At 40.2% G+C, this 22,496-nt stretch overlaps 1 protein-coding gene across 1 annotated transcript in view; it reads right to left on the bottom strand.

Moving 5' to 3' along the window:
- The window catches only part of SVEP1 (sushi, von Willebrand factor type A, EGF and pentraxin domain containing 1), a 108,601-nt gene that overhangs the window by 75,110 nt on the left and 10,995 nt on the right, over positions 1-22,496 (bottom strand). The window contains exons 3-5 of the mRNA XM_026866617.1: positions 7,484-7,642; positions 7,058-7,237; positions 2,554-2,733 (exon numbers count right to left, since the gene is read on the bottom strand). Coding sequence (XP_026722418.1) covers positions 2,554-2,733; positions 7,058-7,237; positions 7,484-7,642 — 519 coding nt within the window. The remainder of the gene's footprint in view (positions 1-2,553; positions 2,734-7,057; positions 7,238-7,483; positions 7,643-22,496) is intronic.

The raw sequence follows: 22,496 nt of genomic DNA, 5'->3' as shown, positions 1-22,496 counted from the left end.
ACCCCCCCCCCCCCCCAAACCCTGTAACAATGGTATTGGGCCTTTTTATCTCTGCTCAATTCCAGAATTTGATGAAGATTACCTAGGAAGTCTGGACTTCATGTGGAGCAGAGTGATATCCATGATGTTAGACATATGGATGGGGAATTAATAGAGAGAGAGGAAAAAAGTACTTCTAAGGAGACACAAGAGTCTGCTTTTGTCTGCAACTGCTTGGGATGAACCACAACACTATGATAATTCTCAACATCAAGAGGAACTTCAATATTGTAACAAAAGAAAAGACTACCAAGGAAATTACGAGTCCTTCCATCAACACCTTTCCAAACACAATGTTTCAGTGAAAGAATTGGCCAACTACCATTACAAGTGTGGAGTAGTAATTCTTTCAACACTAGGTGGCATCAACACCCTGGATGCCATCTGTATTGGTCACCTTCACTATTGAGCAAAGCAAGAACTGTATCTTGCAAAATTAATTTTGCAAAATTCATTAATTTTAACATGCTAGATATTAACCTTTTGCCAATGGGGAAGAAAACACAAGAACATGACTGTGGATTTTTTTTTCAAATTGGACAAATGACAAAGATTCCTTCTTCAGCAGATACTTTGTTTGCAAACCATCTATATGTGTAACCTACTCAAAAGTAACTCATTGCTAACAGCAACCTTCACGAAAAATATAAAAATTTAAAACATATGTAATAGCTGAACTTGCATTAACTTCCAGTCTCTTGGAAAAAGATGCATATGACAACAGACCTCACAGAAGTGACTGTAAACAATCCAGGCTATGTTATGGTACAGTGTCAGTTATGGTTACAGATGGTTGTAGTACAGTGTCAGTGATCTAACTTTTAAATATGGTAAACTTTGCACTGCTGCACATTCAAACTGAAAATCATTCAGAAAAATATCTAGGAGAGTACCCTAAGGTCCAAGAAATCTGTTTCAACGTAAGAAACAAAACCCAATTCCACTTAATTTTTGTAATAGAGGGGTAGGCAATTAATAAATCACCACTTACAAATGTCTAAATACAGCAGGATTTCTGGTACTTTTTATGTAGCAGATGATAATAGCTAGGAGTTGTTCAGACTAAAAATAAATGGAGAATGTCTCCATGATAATGATGAACATTCAGAAAATGAGTACAAAAGGTATTTTTTGAGGAGGACACAACATTAGTCTTCTCATTTGCATCCTCTCCTGAAGAAAATTCCACACATCTATACCGAACAAGAATCTCAGCAAGCTTGTTCTAAACACTAGCCACGAGAATAATCAGCAGACATATTTTCCAGCTAACACTCTTCCCTCTGTGATAATCAAAGGTAACTTTTATACTGGATTTTCAGACTCAGCAAAAATAAGATATTGTCATGGGTAATCCAGGAATGGAGGCAATATTACATGGTGTGAAGAAATCCTCTGCTACAGAGTGGAGCTGGATTTTAATAATCAAAATGCTAAGCTAGGAAGGATGAATTCAGCTGATGAATACAGTTAATCTTCCAATTATAATCTTCCAACAGGATTTCAGGGTCCCTTCCTTTTGAAGTTAATTGAAGTTCTTCCACTGACTTCAACAGAATAAAGATCAGGATCTCTTAACAAAATGTCTTGATAAATTAATACTTGTGGATTGTTTTCATCATTTCAACATTTCAGTTGAACATTTCAACATTTACAGTTAGAAATTTCTTCTTGTCTCATGCAAAGTCCACAGTTTTAAGCCTACAGCAGAACAGGGAAAAATAGTCACAGGTTCAAGCCAAGTCTGGACCCAGGTGACATATACTTCACCCTGACTTCAGTCAGCACTGGATCAGCTTCTGAAATGCTGGACTTTAAGCTTGTACTTTTTTTTTTTTTTAGTCTACCCTTGGAAGTGTTTTTGACTGTATTTCTTCCTCTTACCTTTCTAAGTTAATTTAATACCTGTCACTAGTCCTAAATGGATACTTCTGAAATCTACAATCCTCTATTTCTGAAACAGCAATGTATACTTACCTGTATCTGCACAGCTGGCAGGACCTCTGAATCCTGCTTTAGAGGTGCCTGGTCCCTAATTTGCCTAACCTCTTATTTTCTGCTTGGAGTTCAGCAGAAGTGACAACTACCACACCTCTACTCAGCACTCACAGTGCCTGGCTAACACACCTAAGTCTTTATCTGGAGGTCATCTTTAGCTTTAAGATGGTAACTCAAACCCCTGGTTGCTCACATTTAATCTGTGGTATAGACCCATAACTTGTGTGTTTCCTACAACACGTTGTGTGACAGTGTCTTAACATTCACTGGATGCAACAACCTTTTAATTATCAGCTGTTTGTGCTGGATTTCAATAATAATCTGTCCACTTTCTCCATTTACAAATTCCTTTGTTCCTCCCCAACTTCTAAGACCTGTATAAAACATTCATAGACAAATCCTCATACCTTCTTAGCTTCACCATGTAATAAAATAGAGAGAGCTTCTCACTTGTGATGGCATGTTAGAAAAGGCTGAACTCTGACATGAACAGACAGCATGGGATCAGATACCTACCCACACACTTTGGCTCCTTTGAATCCCACTGTGAGGTTCCCTGGCAGGTGAGTTTGGTGTTTCCTTCTATTTCATAGCCCTCATTGCAGGTGACAAAACATACTGTCTTATAGGAGATATCAGCCGTTGAACAATTAATGTGTCCATTTTCAGGAGCCCGAAGTTTGGGACATGTTCGAACTGCAAGGGGAAAAAACCACCAGTTCACTCTGCAGTACTGAGAATCAGCGGAGTTACACTAGTTTGCCCAGGTTTTCAGGGGTGGGACAGGTACTGGCTTGTACACTAGTTACAGTAGTTTGTACAAATTTAGGGAATAGGGCTGGTACAGGGCTGATTTTTTTCGAAGGCTTGATGCCTTCCTCTTCCTGAAACAGAGTCTTACATAGCATGTGTGAGGTTGAGCACACATTTCCAAGCTCACCTATGTTCTGATGTATGTCCAGGCTAGCAAACAGCAAACTAACTATGCTCAGAAGTATTCCTAGCCATTGAAGGCATCTGTCACAGTGTGTGGCTTGTGCTAGTAATGTCTATCAGCCTTCAAAGCGGGACAGCTCCAGCAAATGGAATCCTGTGGAAAAGTGTGTGTCTTTGGAAGTTTATAATCCCCCAGCCATGCCTGAGAGTTCTTTGGTGGATTTCCAACTGGCAGTCTGGTGTGGGCTGAGAGTATGCCAGAAAAGAGACTAAGAGCTTATTAGCAGGGCAGATGACTCTCCCAGTGCTCAGAACATTGTCAGACACTCTGGAGTGTACTGATGTAGACACAGACATGTGTGAGCCTCCACAAATCGGCAGACATTCATCATGGCTGTGGGGAGAGAGAGAGAGAGGAAGAAGGAATACATGGCATTCACAGACAACAGGACCAGGAGAGATGAAAAGGAACATTATACTGTTGCTGAGACAAAAGAGACCCTTTCAGTTTCAGGTGTCAGGCTCCCTATAGAGGCAGTCCTGGCTGCTGCTTGGCATAGAGGCCTTTCTCCTACTGCGTCTCATGAACATTGCCAGCCGTGTGATGCCAAGAAGAAAGCAGTCCTGTGCAGGATGCACATGCAGAAAGGGAAGTGGAGCATGACGGGTGATCCTCAGATTGTCTATTATTGTTTTGTTACCGAATTCTGATGCTGCAATTTAACACAAAGCTACACTGTCATTAAGACTGATCCCAAAACAGCTGAATGATAGTAAGAAGAAAAAAGTAGTAGCACTGGTATGGCCTGGATTTATGTTCTTTGTTTCAGTGTCACAACCTCAAGCTCTTCTACTAGGACCTACTTCTGTTGCACTGCCTCCAGCTCTCTTGCTTTTCAGCCAGTATCTTACACTCCTGCATTTGTCCCCTTGCTCCCCTGTGGACAAGACTCTGAGCTACATACACACTGCCTAGCCTTTGGGCTTCTCGAACAGCTAAGCTGTACACATACTGCCTGGCCATGACTATGTGATGATGATGCACGTATGACAACTGGGTGATATCAAGTCCAAATGTGTAGATGCCTGCTGTGGTCCTAGTGCACCTTTCCTTTAATAATTCATGTCTCTCTTCAATAACCTGCTACTGATTTTCGAAAACTAGTAGTGGAAAACTCATAGGGTTGAAATCCCTGCTCTCAACTGAAGCTGGCAGATACTGCTCGGTATGTTCAATAGTTATAAGGGGGAGAGAAAATACACACATATAAACAGTGTGACTGCTCAAAAATATAGTAAAAATGACTTAAGTTCCCTAAACTCTGCTCTCCCTGGATTGTTTTCCACAGCTTCTGTTGACCTTGCTGGCAGAAGTGATGGCTTCAGAGATCTAGATGACTGCGGTTTGGGATGCCAGTTTTACCACTGTCTCATGTTTACACTCTGAAAGTACTATTCCTCTTGTGCTTGCACATGCACAGGCATCCTCTACAAAGTGCTTTTAAGAGTACAAAGAAGATCCTGAAACTTCCATCTTGCAAGAGGCACCGAGAGATTCAGAGCAGCTTCCCAACACACTGTATCTCAACTATAGTCAAGTGAGTAAGATTTTTGCAGCTGAATCACACATGTTTACACAGAAGAGAACAGTCTTTCTCAAGGTTTCTGTGGAAGCCTTTAATACCTGATCTGTGGTAAAAGGAAGCAAATTCTACCAAACTCTAATGCATTATTGAAAAAGCCTGAATGAATTAAGAGCACTGAGGAGGCTCTCAGCAATGTTAATGTGCATACAGAGACTGCACTCCCTTCCACTACCTTGTAAATCTAGCCACCTCTTCTGGAAGGACTGCATAACTGTAGTGCTTCTGCCTCCTCAGTGTTTCAATGTTCATTCTTATGCAGTGTCTCCATATGGCTCTGGCAGAAGCCTGTAACTGAGCCCTTGATATCCTGGTTACGGTTCCATGCATTAAACACAAAACCACCCACTTGTCAATAAGGCATTTTCCACAACCAAGAAATATTTCCATAAAGCCAGTGAAAGCAACAATGGTATATTCTGCTTGCTCTGGGTTTTCTCTCAATACACTTTTCTGGATTAAATATAAGATCTGTAGTGTTTTTTTACCATGGGTCACTGTTAATTGCATGACACAACTGCATTCATCACTTTCCAACAGCACAGCAGATTTTAGCTAGCAGAACAACTGATGAGTGTTTAATGTCAAAATCCAAAGCAGTGCAAAGAGATTTCCTTCAGTCTCCCTTCCTAATTTATGTGATAAAATACTCCTGGGATTAACAAGACAGCTATAAACTGTGCCTTTGATCTTGCTCCCTTTCATAGCTGAGTGAATCAAAACTAGCAGATCCGGCACATGTAAAGGTAGGATTTCGTAATAAATTATTTTTTAAATAAGTCTTCGGTATGATGGAGCATGGCACAACAAAAATATATTCTTTCACTGCTTCAAATGGATTAACTCAACATCAAGACAGTATCTCATGGCAGACTTTTCTCCCATCTCCTAGACAAATCCTCTGTTAAAGGAAGATCATGCAGCAACACACAATAGAATATTTTTTAATGTCCCAGAAAGTTTTCCAAGTACTTGGAAAGAACTTGGAAAGAAGAATCTTCTACTTCTCTATAGACAGTGGAGATGAAGGATCCTTTTCTCGTGGCTGACTGCAGCTTCCCCCATATTTTTTGCACTGGACGCTACTGGGTGACAGAAGATTTGACTGACAGGTGCTCTTTCAAAGTATCCCAGTCTACCTGAAGTAGCATGCATCTTCGGTCTATATTTTGACTGCTGGAAAGACAACAGCTCTAAGTCAAGCTTCTCAAGATACTCTCATAGTACTGGCCAGTAATTTATTTTCTGTTGAAAGCTTTTCCTTTATGCTTTCTGTCACTGGAAGCTATAAAGGAAGACTAAGTTTTCCAGGATTATCTGAAGAAGATTCCTGCAATGTAAGCAGAAATGAACTGCTATATAAGAATGTTCTGAGGAACTGACGTCTAGCTCAGATCTCTCCTTTCAGACTCATGACTTGCTGTTTCTTTAAGGGCTGAAGTGTTTTCTCTAGTGGCATAAAGTGCTAATGCCTTGAAGGATCTATTCTGCCTCTTTCCCTGAACTCAACGGTGGGGCAAGAGTTACAGAAGGAACTGATGAGTTCTTATTTACTAGCTTCCAGCAGAGCATACTAATGTCAAGTGCATCTAACAAGTTAAACATGTTGAACTACAACCCCTGTCTGTTAAGGAGATGAGAGCTGCTACCTGTTTTTAAAAGCCCTCTTTGGAAAACATACCAGACAGGACTACATAGGGATGCAGCTCCCACCCTAAATCATCAAGAACTCAATCTCAGGCAGAGACAAGTGATAACAAAGCAAAACTGCATTCCTGTGTAATTGTAAGAGCTCCACGAAAAATTTTTCAGGGTGCTCCTCCCCATGACTCCTCCCTTTCACACCTTGTTTGTTTCTTTTCCAGCAAATATTCTCTTACAGTGAGCCTCTAGGACATCGCCACTTGTTCCCTAGTGAAACTTCACTCAAAATTCTTCCAGAGACTATGCTCAAGGCCCAAGCATTCTTATTTTTCATGAGAAGGAAGTGTAAGAAAGCAAAATGGAATTCTTCCATGATTGATGTCTCCCAAAGCTAACACCTATCTATGCCAGGAGTCTGGTGGATATTCTAAAACACTGATGCAGCAAGGTCTTGTTATGTATTTGACTACTTGCTAGGTTCACTGGATCGACATAATGTAGATACAAGATCCACAGACATTAGGTGGAGAGAGGTTTAAGGAAGGAGTGTAGAGTCACTTGCAAAAGACTGTCTGTCTAGTAAATATTGCTCTGCATTATCTATTGTAGATATTCTTCCATTTTAGGAAGGAGCAAAACAGTGACTGGAGTGGGAGTTTACCTTTGGAACATTCTTTGACCCATGAGCTACCCAGGATCAGATCTGCATGCCCAACTATGTAGTGAGCAGAGAAAGCCACTGTTGAGAACAAACTAATCCAACAGAAAAAGACTTTCCAAACACACGACATCCATACCTCTGCAAGTAGCCTCTGATCCAGACCACTGGCCATTTGGCTGACAAAGGCGGATGCTGCTTCCCACAAGATCAAATCCTGCTTTGCATCGGATCCCGCAGGCAGCATTAAAGTAATTGTTGCAGACATTCTGGACAAAGTAACCATTTTCAGGGGGCTTCAGTTCAGGGCAGTGAACAACTAAATAATTAAACAACCACAACAGAGTTATGATGCTAGCTGGAGTACAACAGGCTACTGAAGGAAAACAGTTTTTTTCATTTCCAACTAGACTTGCGTCTTGGTATTTCTGTTGTTTTGGAACGACACAGAAAATCCTGCATGCAATCTGACATGTTATTCAGAGCGCAAGCACAAATAACAAAACTGTCCCAGCACTGCATTGTGCATTCCAAGGGTATTGTGCTCCTGGATGGAAACACTTACCTTCACAGGTTTGTCCTACAGCATGATATCCCTCTTGGCATGTACAATCCTCAACAGAGGTACTTCCTGGTGGAGAAGTATGATTCTCATCAGGACATGAGATGCAAGTGCTGATTCCACCTGGTGAACCTTCAGGCTTGTATGTTCCTGGTGGACAAGCTGTTGAGCAAAAGAAAACATGACAGAAAGGAGTTCAGGATACCCACCTTTCACAGCTAGCATAATTTTTCAGGTGTATCGCTTCATCTTTTTACATTATTTTTTCTTCTTCAGACATCCAGTGTCCCTTAGGGACACCTGGGGACTGACATTTAAGTGCATGATTATTCTTGAAAGGAACCCAGAAGACACACCAGATTTTCACTGTGCTTACCTCATGAAGACTTTCTTGATTTAGAAGTGTAAAAAATTAGTTCAGACAAAATCCTTGCCATTCAAAACTACACTGAAGTTTAATGCATACACATTCTTAGTAACAAGCAAGCAAAAAATCCTGACCTGAATTTACACATCATAGATGTTCTACACACTATACTTGCTATAATGTATGAACCATAAACAATGAACTAATTAATCAAAGCAACTGCTCCCCAAAGCTTTTGGACTCATTTATACCCCATTTAATATTTTTAACTCTGTGCATCTACATGCACAAGCCTTAAAGAGATTAATATGTCTTCAGAGGCAGGGAAAATGCATTGGGAAAAGGAACTTCTCACATAAGAACTTCAGATTGGTTGGATCAGTCTGAGTCTTATCTCTGCCTTGTATCCCATTCTTCAGGAAAACCACCATAATTATTTATTTCAGAAGGATGATGTGAGAAAACAGGGGAGTGACTAATCAACAGGTGCTGGAAAAGTGAAGTATTGTTTCATCAGATTACCATTTGAAACAGATCTCAAAGGCACTTGTGCTGAAAAACACACCTCTTGATGTAAAGTTCAGGAAATATTTTGAGAAGGTTAAGTAATATCAACATTGAAACCCAGCTAAAAAATCTCTCATGTCATTAATTTCACCATCTACAAATTTTCCTAGTGGCCACACTCTCTTGCAGATGGCAAGTCAGGCTCTCATTTTCTCCCCTCAGGAGAATTATTTTATAGCATCTGTTGTAGCTCTAGATTGTATAAAGAACTGTACAACCATAAACACCCTCGAGTGCCTTCTACCTTACACAGTCAGGTGTGCTCTGCTTCTGGAGCAAATCTCTCCTATTGAGGTATATTTCCTAGAGTTCAGGGATTCTGTCAGTATCAGTCTTTTCTTTGGTAGATATTGGGGCAACTCTGTTTGTTCTGTGACTTAAGTGCTAAAATACTCTGACTTTTTTTAATAAAAACAACTTCCTTCTTTCTAGGCAACTGTGGAAAAAAACCCCCAACCAAACAACAAATAAAAAAACCTCCAAAGAAACCCCAGCTTTCTTTTCCCTCATCTATCATGGCAGAATTGATTTTCATAAGCCAAACTTTACAGATTATACTTAAAAAAACCCCCACCCATATGAACAGGTAGCACTTATTCTTTCCAGAAGGAGCATGATCTTTTGAATAGCATCCAGTCATAATATTTTTGTTTCCTCTTCAGAAAAATTTCCAGTTTTATTTTGGAGAAAGCAACCAAGTGGCTAGCAGTTAAGAGGCGATTTGGGGTGCTGTAAATTGGCTTCACAGATCGGTATTTTAAACACACTTAAGTACAAATCAAAGCATTTCAGGAAGGAAAAAGCTGATAATTTTTCATTTTTGTTTTGGGACTTTCCAAAAAGAATTTGCAAAAAAAAATCCCTTTCTTGTAGCTCACCTGCTTTTTCTATCTGAGACATTACTCTTGGGACTACTGCTGATTCCTTCCTCTCTTCTGTGCGGAAATCCCCTCCCTGGACATCAGGTCTCTCTGAAATACTCTTTCATGCTTCAGATGACCACCTCCAAACTGACTAAGTATCAGAGGTATTACTCTCAAATCTCTGAAATACTTTCTTCTGACACTTCATGGAAGTCTCTGTGCATCCTTGTTAAAACTAATCAGTATCCAGCAACAAAGTGATGATGTGCCTCCAAAACGATTCAGGAAAAAGTGCAAGTATCACAGGGGACCTGCTGTATGACAAAGCTGCCCTCCATATGCCAGTGAAAATAAATTAGTCTCTACTGTTCTTTGGGTGACATATAAAATGACTAAACTAAATGTTTCATTAAAAAAAAACACAACAAAACAACAGAAACTCAGCCTAACTTCTCTCTTTCTTGCAACCTCAGATGAAGAAGCAGCAGCTCTTCTCTGTTTCTGTTTTGAGAACTATGGGATAAAAATAATCATCCATTTTATGACACCAGCATTTTTAACAACAAACCCATTAATTTGCTTATGGCTTTGAATCAGTCTGGATTTGACAAAAAATGTTCTTTCTGAAATTATACTTACAATTTGCTCTTTCCAGTGAAGCAGCAGGAGGTAAATAATGCTGTTAAAATGGTTATTAATGTCTCCACTGGGAAAGACACATTTTCCCAATTGCCCTGATTCTTTTTGTATGTTTCAAATGCTTCCCACTACCCTTCTAAAAAGTTGAACTATGTCTTATCTTGGCCTTCTCCAAGCCTGAGTCCCTAAACCGCTCACTGACCCCACATCTCCCCTAGGTATATTCAGCTATGGAACTCCACACAAGCTACATTCAAAATTTCCACAAGGTAACACTAGGTTACAGAGCTATTTCCAAACGTGTGAGATCATGTAGTCTACCCTGTGATGCCAAGGCATGGTTTAAGAATGGATCACAAGCCTGCTGAGCGCTGTGTGTTTCCATCACAGCCTTAGAGATGGCTGGCCACAGCTTAGTTTAAAACCCTTCAAAATCAGCTGTGAAAGTGAGACTGGACTTGCCCATACCTGCCCCAGCTAAACTGCAGACCCATGCCCTCCTGCTCAAGACAGCAGTACAGCATGGCCCAAGTCTACACACAGCAATGCATTCAGAGGCAAGAGGGAACTTGCGGGGCAAGCAGATCTGGAGAGTACATGTGGCCCTATCCAAGACTGATGGTACAGGTGTCTCTCTGAGGTCGTTTCTGAGAATCAAGCAGTGCCAAAATTTCAACTCACCAACAAGCCCTCTATACCTCCAAAAAACAACTGCAGTGAGAGATCATTTTGTCCAGTGCTAACTGGTAAAAACAATTAGTATTTTTTTTTCAAGGCTTGCTTCCCTTTGTCAACAATGTGATGGTGTAAAAAGGCTCAAAATAGTGTGTGAATGAACCCCAGTGTAAATAAGCATCAATCTGGCACCGGTCAAGAATGACAAAAAAGGCAAGAAACAATTTTAACAGAATCAGCCTTTAAACAGAGGACACTTATGTGCACATTTGCATGTATGATCTTCTACTGCCTATAGGTAAACCATGTTGTTCTTTACCCAGAAGCAAGGGGAGGAGCAAGGAAATGCTTTTTGTTTAATGTAAACATTGAGACCAGAATAGTGAATACTGAGTTACACCAGAGGATTACCTCTTTGTTACAAGAATGAAAGGCTATCTGGAAGCAGGGATTTGTGTGCTAACTCAAGGAAGCACAGGCCCCAAACTCCCCAGGCACACAAAGATATCTCATACTGAAGTTGTCATCAACTACAATCTGCTTTCATAAAATGGTAGATATTCACCAACGATTCAAATTCAGATTCTATTGTCTGTGGTAATGACAGCACAATAACCTTCTGATTAGAAATGGGAATAAATACATGCTTGCTTCAGCATGCCTCTTGCATTTTCCTCTTCAATTATGCTCTCCTAGGGTATATAACTAACTGAAAAAACATCAAGAAAATCCAGCATGTCTTTTCTGGTTTTGAACACTATAAGGCCTGATAACTTCTTAGGCCACCAATAGAACATACTTTCCTACTACCTAACCTATCAAAAAAAAAAGGTGCACATAGAAAAGAAATCACTAGAAAGGAAGTATGACATAGGTTTGCTAGAAAAAAAGAGCCACGGGGTAAGCATAAAAACATTTCAGTCAATGCACATATATTTACAACATAACTGAACATCAAGACATTGCCAGGAACTGAACAATGGACATAGAAAGTCAGGAATGTCCATCAAAAAAATCAAAGGACAAACTTTAAAATTCAGTAGGAATTCTTCTGCTCTGTCTGTCTACAATAAATGTCAACATTGATATTTTATCCTTCAAGACAGAAGAATTTAACAGTGCATAAGTGACAACGTAAAACAAGGTATATTTCAGAGATTCACCAACCACTCAACATGTATTATCCAGTATGGCTTTTTATAAACTGTAAAGCTCAAAAGCCAGTGGCAAAGTTATGGTACTGAACCCACATGATGGGACAAAGACTCCAGTCTAGATTTAAACAGGTAGAGATCATGTATCAAAGGGTTCTACTCTGTGACACAGGGTCAAGATTCTTCCTCTGAATGTACGAGTACAAATTTTAAGGATAAACAGCTCTGCCTTAAAAATGTAAATCTTTTAAAATCCTGGGAGAGCAGGCAAGCTCAATTTCCTCTCCAATTACACTAGTGTATCTAAGTCATTGAAATGGAATTATTCTTCATTTATCCCAGTGTAAGAGAGAGGACAGTCAAACTCTGTGTATTTCAGAGATTAGTTTGAGGGATTTTGTATTTTCTTCAATGCATAATTTTTCCCACTAACTACATTTACTAAGTAATCCCTGGTATGAGCTGTTTTTTCCACACTTGATGCTAATGAGGGATCCGATTAAGGGTTTATCTTTTGCGAGATGTGGCAGGAATCAGCTAGGCAATATCCTGCTCTCTCCTGCATCAACCTGAGCTCTATTTGTACACTGTCACTGTGACGATTGTTGTCTCTTCTCATTTTTTTTCCCCATATGTGTAAAGCCTAAATGAAATGACATTTGATGCAAATCACAAATACATAGTCTTTATAACTCAATCCCCAAACTTCTTAAATGAGGAAAGAAAGCTAGTTTTCATTTAATCAAACTGGTTTTATGCTACTGTAATTACTTTTATGACAGTGATTAAATGGATATTCATTTGACATAATGAAATAGTGAATCTGTCCCAGAATCAGAATACACCATGAACACTATTCTTATTTTGGTTTGCTGGTGCCTACTAAGAATGATGCGATTCATAGGTCACAGAATCTTTAAACATTTATCACTGGATGTTTGTATTCAATTCTTTCCCTATTTCCTCAGGCTTTGTTACTGAATATACATAGACAGGAGACTTTCAGTTATGTGGATCTTTGACCTAGCATATGTAGTCTTGTACTTTTATTCATTGGAAGTTATGTGGATGATCCAGTGTGTGCCTAGAACTACTCTGAATTACAGTCCACAGCATCAGAACAACCAAAACCTCAAATTAACTTACACCTATGCCCTTGGAGGAGAACTACAGCCTGAGATTCTTGAGCCTTGGCAACAGCCAAAAAAAAAGAAAATTCGAAAATATGTGACCCTGACCTTCATGTGTGTGAAACAAGTGCTGTGGTAGCTGTATTGGCCATCTGTCATGTTTTAAATTTGTCACCATGAATGGGGCTCTCTATAAAAAAACCTTCATTAGGAAGGAAGTACAAAGAAATTACATTAACCTGTGCTACATCTTCTACCCTGGCATCTGCATCTCTCATTGTGACAAGGTACTACATGATCAGATTTGCCTAAGGGTCAGGCCAGGGCACCCTCTATTAGAAGAAACACTGGGAACAAGGGTCTGTTATGTATTCCCTGTGACAATGCCCTACCAAATAAAATATGATTTACAAGGATAATGCATGGTGTCATGAAGGAAATGGAGATCCCCATTCCACACCAAGCAGCCACTGACTTCCTGATGCCTTTCCACTTACTGCTGCAGCAGCGGGAGAGTTTGGGATGCCCTGCATTATTAGTGTGCAGTGCTGCCCAGCCCTTCCTCCTGCTTCCAAAAAACATTCTGCTTCTGCTGCACAGTTGGTTTGTAAGTGGCCTCTGCAAGGGCAGAACATGAATAACACAGGAGCCATACTGACGGAAACCATGACTGCATGAAACTCCTCAGGCCCCTGTCCTCTCCATGTATTTCACAGTGATATCTCTTGGTTCTTGGTGTAACTATTGTAATCGTAAACTTGGGGCACTAATGTGCTCCGGGATTCTGTAATTTTCAAGTATTCTACTAAACCAAACAATGAACCATGGCTGTTTACAAGCCAAAAAATGCTCAGCTTGGGCCAGCAGAAAAACAGACTATCCTGGTCTCTGAAAAGTATCTCAGTGGACCTTCACATGAAGATCTTTAAGCCAGCATCTCAAAGACCTTCCACATCCTGGGTCTCCACTGTAGAGACTGCATCCAGAAGTTACAGCTTTTGCTGTCACATTTTAAGTTATCTGGGAAGATAGTTTTTTTAAAAATCTCATATATGGTAAGTTTTTCAAAATGGGCACTTTGTGCCTATGAAATGCATTTGGAAAGCTAAGAAGAAAATAATCTAAACCTCTGGCAGATACTGTAATCCACCTTTCTGCAGTTTGCAACATGTATGGTGCCATAAAAAAAACATGAGTCAGGAGTATGCTAGGATTACAAAAAATACTCAAGGAAGTGGCTTTAGTTAAACATTTGACACGTTTGACTTGTACACAGACTGCAAAAGAAAACCCTGAGCCTTCCTTTAAGTGTAGGGATCAGAGAAGGATTTCTGCTAAGTCCCACCATGTTCTCCAACTCTTTAATATCTCCTGCTATCCCCAGCATGTGCTTTGCATTAATTTCAGACAGCACTGAACCTGCTTATCCATCTGCTCTTTGTCAACATTCCTTAAGAACCTTCATGGCAACATGATTAGAAATTTAACAAGCTACATGTCTTCTCTGTTCCTATTTGGTGTATTTTGCTCCATCTCCTTATTAGATTTACAACTTTCCTCTCACTGGGGAGAGCACACTGAAACAAATCAGCAGTTTAGGTACTTCCATACATGATATATGGGGAGGGGTTCATGCACACTTTTATTCAGTTTATAGATATTAAAACTGCAATATTCCACTACCAAGTAGGCTGCAGCATTTGGAATGACACTTTTGAGATGATCTAGCTTTAGATCTTTAAGCACTTCAAACAGTCATCACAAACTCTCAGCAGAAATAATTTTTTCAAGATAAAAATGAAGATTTTAGATCCTCTCTCATGGGGTAAAAGAACAGGAAAGTTGCCTGGAAGGAGATGCAGGCCCTTGGGTGAACATCCCATCTCAGCACCCCACATATATACAGTGTGGGGAACAATCTGCCTGCTGAAGAATATAAGCCCAAGAGCTATCATAGCTTCTAGGAGTTAGGATGCCTACAAGGACCTCCTTCTACTGGGAGGCCTGGCTGTGAGCCACAACTCTGCTGAGCATCCCTGGGTAGGCTTGAGGCCAACACATTTAGACAGGATTACTGCAAAGCAATGATTCTGACTGCAAAATATCCTCCTCAGTAATAGCAGCAGTACTGAGAATACATAGAAAATCCATTTATGCCTGGTTTTAAAACTTTAAAAAGCAGACCAACTATTATATGTTAAAAACATGTTGAGTGCCTTAAAGAGATTCATACTCGAACCACACATGTCCATTGCAAGAAACAGAGTTTTTAAAAGTATTTTAAATGTTTTACAATCATAAAGACTACTATATACACTTTTACAGAGGGTAACTTACAGAGGAAAATCCTGATTCTATGTACTGTATTGTAATTTAAAAAGAAGCTTATTCATGCTTCATTCAAGCTACAAGTTCAAAAAATACATCCTGACAACTTCTGCAATTTGTATATACAGAAATGGCATTTATGTATTGAAATGAAGCTCTTTTAGTTTAAATCTCAGTGGCATTTTAGACAGTGTTTACAGGTTTGCTGTTTGCACAGAATCTGTTCCTTAATGATCAAGGCTAACCTTGGTGATACATTTGGAGGGCATATGCAAAGCAAACATAAACATGTCTACTAACTACAGGTATCAGCTCATGCTAGCACTTTTGGTATTTTAAGCCTATATACTGATTTATGTCCTCACACCCCTGCATATTTCTAAAATAACACAACAAATTCTGAAATGACAAAAAGGTCTTTCTGGGAAATTAACTCTGTTGATTGGGAAAAGTTTGCCATGCAAATAGATAATTTATGAATTTATTTATGTTCAAGTGAAGATTTTCTGTCCAAAACTTTGCACACCATCAGGCCCTTACTTAAAAGGGGAAGTAAAACTAATTCTGAAAATGCTTTGCTCAGACCAGAACTACTATACAGTAGGCTTCTCTGGACATGGTCCTCACCATAATCACAGTCACACACTCCTCGGTAAGTCCTGATTACTGTTGATGTGACAGCGCATACTACTGTCAATAGTACTGCTCTACGTGCCCTGGATCTCTGGATAGTTTCCTTCAATTTAAATACATAAAAACTGAAAAGGAACCTCAACATCCTGTTCTTATTTGACATTTTAATACACTTGCTGTGAAGTTAAATTTTTTGCTTTTACAAAACTGTAAAAAGTAGACAGGCCAAAGTAAAGAAATTCCATTAAAAAGATCTCCCAACATTTTGTGCCACACACAGATGAGCAAATAGCTGTTTCAGAGATCTGGTATCTGTCTCATCAGAAGGCACTGGAAGTCCACCTTTCTCCATGTATCAGAAAACTCTACTCTTCCTTTCAGCTGACAGAAAGGGTTCTGAGTTAAGAAGGAAAAGGGAGGGAAGGAAAGGACACATTTGCTGTGGGGAATTACAGTCAGATGCAGGGAGGAAAGTCAATCCACATTTTTTCTTACTTTTTCATTATTCCTCACTGTACCAACAAATCCACCCCATCACTTCCCTAACAGGATGGACTAAAAAGCAGCTAGATGTCCAAAGGGCCAAAATTATCGCTAGACCAAATGCCAAGTGATGGCAGTTATATACATCAGAAGAGTGAAAAAGTCCCATCTGGGCTGCACTATATGCTGCTTGGTTAACTTCTGCATGAGCTAGAGGCACACATTGGAAATGAAGAAATAGCCCTCTTTTACCCGCAACTGGAAAGAGGAACTACTTGGAAAGAAAGAAGTCTGAGCTGGGGCTGGGGAAAAGAACCTGGTTCCTTAACAACTCCTGATGTGCTGCACCAAGAGAAAGCTGGACAGAAGTGAGAATCTACTCTACTGACTGCAACTGTTGGGACACGCTGAAATCACAACTCACGGTGCTTGTTCAGCACAGCCTACAGTTTCTTGCAGAAGCAGGGAGCAAGAGCCAGTGGCTAAATCAACAGATCACCTTCTCCTGGGATTCCTCAAAGGTAATTTTAACCAAAATAACAGATTTGGGTTTAGAAGTTGAGAAAGCATTCATGCCAAGTGTCACAGCACTGATAGGTTTCTGCAAGTGAAGGACATGCCTGGTGGTTGAAGATCCATTTGCATTGCATTCACCTACTCAGCAACATGAACAGATTTTTGTGTTCAATGATTCCTGGGACTTGAGTGTAACTAAAAATGACTCTCTGGTCAAACTGAAGGAGTGAACTGGCTTTCCTGAAAGCAGCAAGTTGTATGAGGACTCCAAGAGGAGTCAGACTTCAAATCCTCAGATTTTCTCCTTCACATTGAAGCAAAAATTGTGAAATTTGTTCTCTGGCAAAATAATAACAGAGCCCTGTATGGTCCTTAATTATTTTACTAGTCTAATGTAAAACGCTCCCTTTCTGCTCTGTTGGTGCATAAGATCATGGAAGGGAAAAAAAAACCCAAAATCTCTTTCTGCCTCCTTTCTCTGCAGATCAAGAGTAGTTCCAGTTGCTGAATCACTGATGGGGAATGCAGCAAGTAAAAGCTATTATAAACAGGAAAGTGAAGCCATTTCTGCCAGACCCTCAATAAACTGTCACTACTGCATTAGGTGCCAAACTTGGCCTCTTTTCCACATCCTTTATTTTTATCATTAAATATACTTTTCAACAACAGTGATTATACTCCTATTAAATAACATTTCTGAGCACTGAAGATATAGCACATGACTGTGCAGATGGAGAACATATGTCACTATTTCCATGTTTATTTACTTAGCAGCCCATGGAAGGAGTCACACAGTTTTTGGTTAAGAGAACTGAAGCACATGCAATGGCTCCGGACAGTAATAAGACAATAAGAAGTGGTTGTTTTGCCAATTATTTTTTTACACATTGTGAAACTATCCCAGCTATCCCTGTGTAGAGTTCAGTAAACTGCTGTAATCTTGATGTTATAGTTTCTACTTAATTCCTGGAATTGCTACTGATACCCATGATTTATTGTGAAAAATCCTATAAATCCCATTCTCCATTCCTCATGCAAAGAAACTGACAGGATCTCCTGAATTCTTTTAATATGATCTAAATACATAGATCAAAATAGTCTCATTTATGGAAAGCAAGAGCACTGAGAGAACAACTAGATCACTATGCTCACTCTCAACTGCTGCTTGCTCAAGAAACATTTGGAGAAGTGACTATCTCTCACTTAATTTCCCCCGTTTTCCCATGTCCTTCTACCCTCTCATTTCTTTGCAAGACATAAAGGAAGTCCTTAAGGATGGATCTGACTCTTGCTAAAGCAATGTCAGCTGCAAGCAAGAGGGTCACCTCAGATTTGAACTGAAGGAATCTTTAAGTACAAAGTCCCATGCCTGCCAGCATGAACTTTACTACCACAAAAGCTATGGTAAAAAAGCTTAAAGATGAAAAAGATTATGTTGCAGTACCACCACCAAATACACAGCCTTAGTCCTCAGTCTAACAAGGCTTCCTACTCTGAAGAACCTCCACTAAAACATTTCTGCACAACCCCTTTGCATCCCCCACCAGAGAGCATTAATCTGGTTTCCATCCCTTAGTCACTCCGCAAAGAGCTAACCTTCTGCAATGTGGGAGTTCTCCCATAAAGCAGGAATCCCTAGCTATGGAGTCACATGTTTGGAAGGCTCCTTCTTGCTATCAGTATTGACCAAACATGTGCTGAAGTAGCAAACATCCAAAGGCTTTACTGAAGTGCAGTTGTTTAAACTGGAATGAAATAGCCTGCTGCCCTGCCAGACAGGAAGCAGGAAAAGAACGGAGTGAGATTCTTTCAAAAACTGTCAGGTGCTCAGCCTCCCTGTACGTCAAAGGGAAACAGTGCTCTGTAACCCATTTTGCCATCTTACTCTCAGCTTCAAGGGTATTATTTTTACTTTGAAGAAGCAGAATCACTTGTCCTCTTTCTAAAGGGCAGTGAGATCCTTTGCATGTTTTGGGAGGAAAAAGGTCTGCCACATTTCTTGTCCTACCTTCTCTAAATGCATGCCATTTTTCTGAGCTCTTTTGCCATAAAGAAGGCCATCTACACCTGCAGAAATGGAGAATAAAAAAGAGAGAACATACTTAAATGCAACCTGAAGGAAAAAAAAAAAAAAAAGGTAAGCAGCAGTAATGATTAAATCACTGCTTAATGGACCTAAGACTTATGATTATTAAACCATTGATTTTTAGTTAAAAAAACCTATTCCTAAATAGCATTTGATTCCAATTAGTTAGGTTCACAAGATAATTAATGCTCTCTAAAAATATCCAAGTTTTTCCTGAGTTGGAGCCAAGTTCTTGGCTAATTTGTGGCACTTTTGCAGACTGAAAACCAGTGAGGGATGCAAGCAACAAATGATAAACTATCTTCCTGACATAGGAATGTATGAGGCACTGCACCTTCTATTTCAACGTAGGAGGCCTCCCCAAAATGACTTTAGAAGTAGTGAGAACAAATCAACTTCTAACATCACCAGGAGTGAAATTTAAGACATTACAGACAACTTTGTGAAGCAGCACATTAACATACCTTGAACTTGTTACCTTTAATACTTGTCTGTGCTTCAGCCTTGAGGCAAAAAACCAGACAGGTAACAGCTGTAACACATCACCTGTATCTTGAATGATAGGTAGCTAAAAAGAGCTGGGGGAACAGGAAGGGAGTAAGAGTCTTCCCACATGTTCTCATGGGTGCAAGCTGCTTTCTTGTCTGTGACATAGTGGAAATGCCCAGGCAGCTGCTAAAGAACTGTTGATGATGGTGAAGAGCTACTAAGAGAGTGAAGATAGCAGAATCCTGGAGGCTGACAGAGCATGAAACTTGATTTCTCAACTGGAACTGAAGGCCATGCAAACTGCACTCTTAGGGACAGAGTATTAGTAGCTTAGTATTCCTTGTAGGCCAAACTCCTCTGGCACCTAGGCTAGGAGAGCCATTATCACAGATGAGTACTGAAGAAGTATCACTGCCAAGTAGTGGAAAAGGTAGGAATTAAGGTAACCCTCTGCTACTGTTACATTAAAGAGATACTGGCAGAAGGTGCTTCAATGTCTGAGCCTGTTCTTAGTCCAGTTTTTTGTGAACATGTTATTTCTGTTCTCAGGGGTTTGGACTGTGGGCACAAGGTGGGATAATGGTCCAACTGAAAAAGCCATATGTGAATACAGCTTGGCGACTTCCATTGCTGAAATCAAGTCACTAATGAAGACTAACTGTCCTTGTCTTTGTGTACTCCTGTGCCATAACCTAATGATGCCACCACCCCTACAGTGCCATTGGGTCAGTTTTGTGGAATGTTTTTGGCCAATCAGGAACAATATGGGTCCTCACAGAAGTGTCATATTTTAAATATGGTTTGTATTTTGTAAGGCATTGCATTTTGGATTTCCATTCAGAAATAAAAATGAGCAAAATTCTGGTATACAAACTAATGCTTCTGTGAGATGGATAATAATGGAAGTCCAAAAGAAACACCATCTTAACTACACGCAGCTCTTCTGGTGTATAACCATGAGGTTTGGCAAGCATTCCTTGCATTCCGTGTTGACACCAAGACTCAGAATAAGCCTTTCACTCTCCTCCTTGTACTGAGAAAAACTTAGTCCCATGAACAGAGTTACTTGTAAGAGTAATTGTTGCAGCACTTCATATTCCTGCAGGCAAACCCTTCTTCCATATCCTCTGTCTTGAGACCTATTGTACCTCTGAGCCACAGGGGTATAAAAGATGCAGAAGATTCAAACTAGTTAGCTGCTGCATTTAAAGGCCTCGACTGGCCTCGACTCTCCCCAGAGTGAGCACACACTCTGTTGCTGCTGTAAGACGCACTGGGCTTGTCTCCTATGATGCCAAAGCTACTGCAGCAGGCTTTAACAGACTGCCAATCCCAGGCCTATGTAGGCTTCATGGGATGCTCTGAGGGCAGAAGATGGGTGACGCATGAAATGAGGGACAGGAAAAGAAAACACAGTAACAGGCCAACATTTTCCTCCGGTGTTTTTACACAGACATTAAACTCAGAATATAAATATATGCCTTTAAATTAATGTGAGAGTATTCCCAGCCCATGTTTATGTAGGAGCTTCTGTGTTCCACTAGAACACTGATGTTTTCTGTCTCTATCTCTAAACAGTGTTTAATACCACCTATGTGTACTTCCAGGTAAGTTTTCCTAGGGGAACACAGTTAGAATGTAGCAAGCACTTTTCTCTCATAAAACCATAAAAACTGGAGCTGAAGGGAAGTCTGACGATAGTAATAGGAATGTCGTTCTACTCTGGACTATTCTGCACAGCCCTAACTAACAAACAGGCTGTAATTAATAGCAATAATCAAGGAAAAAAAAACCCAAAACCATGCAGCACTAGCACACACAACGTAGAAAAGTTCTTGTACTTTATCTTCTGGCATTCTTGTCTGAGGAACAAACTACACCCCACAAGGAGATGGAAACTTTGCCTGGGTATTTACTATGGCATTTACAAGGGAACACCCTTTCTTCGAACTTTTTGGGCCAAAAATCCTCTTATTTTTTTAGCTATCCTCAGAATGTTTCTTTTGCTCACACAGGAAAAAAAAAACCAAACAAAAAACCCGGTAGATCTGCCTCACGGCCAGAAGAAGGAGCCAGATCTTAAGTTGTTACCAATGTGGTGCAGCTCTGCGTAAAATCAGTGCAGTTGCACACACCTAGACAGATGGAGATTTTGCCATTTCTCTATGCTTTACACTAATGAAAAACTGCAACTTAATGCTAAATTGTACTGGGTTTTGTTTCAAACCTGGTAGGTCCAAACTCTTAACTAAATGACATGACCACAGACTGTATGATTATGTTGTACACACTTCTGTAAAATCAATCTTTCCAAAGTGCCACCCCTCCCCACTACCCCCAAGGTCCATTCATTCTTCTCATTCTTGTAGAGGAAAACACTTCATATTTAATAAATTTCAGACTAGAGAGAAAAAATTCAACTCCTCAAACTACCTTCAGATGTCAGCCCTACTGAAACATCTGCATTGGAAGTGAGAGTTGCTGGTCTGGCTTTGTTTTGCATGGTAACAAATTAAACCCTAGGGTTTCAGCTGAAGAGGTTCCCATTTCTGTGCAGAGTCCTGATTTCTGTTTTCATCAAAACACCCAACAAAAACAGGAGAAACCAATTTCCTGTTTGATGAAACTGATCTATGTTGCTGATTTCTCATTCTCAAGGGAGACGGTCACGCTTCACCATGCAGTCAGCATTGTTTCTGGGTGAGAAGGTTGGGCCATCTGCAGTAGGTTTTAAGAGTGACAGAAGAAAACAAGGCTGCTTTCAAGACAGCAGACCAAACTGCTGCCATCCATTCTGGCTGTTGAGTACCTGGCAGATAGCCTAAGCTTATCATAAAATGTTTGCAACCTGTTTGCCCTAATTCTGCTCCAAGTGGGCTTTTGCCCCCTTTTTATCATGCTGTTTTCTCCAGCATACTCTTCTTGCTGCCCACTGCCTTTGCTGGAGTTGTACCAGAGTCTGAAGTACCTCTGGACCCCTGTGGCTGATGAAACAGCAAGAAGAAGCCAGGAACATAGCTGCAAAGGACACAGAGAGAGAGCGCTTCTTCCCTGGGAGTGATTGTGAAATGATCTGATGAACCTGC

Source organism: Athene cunicularia (genome assembly GCF_003259725.1).
Source record: "Athene cunicularia isolate RWA chromosome Z unlocalized genomic scaffold, athCun1 chrZ_part3, whole genome shotgun sequence".
Taxonomy (NCBI): Eukaryota; Metazoa; Chordata; class Aves; order Strigiformes; family Strigidae; genus Athene; species Athene cunicularia.
Note: the sequence above shows the minus strand (reverse complement) of the source record. Positions and strands in the feature narration are given on the sequence as shown.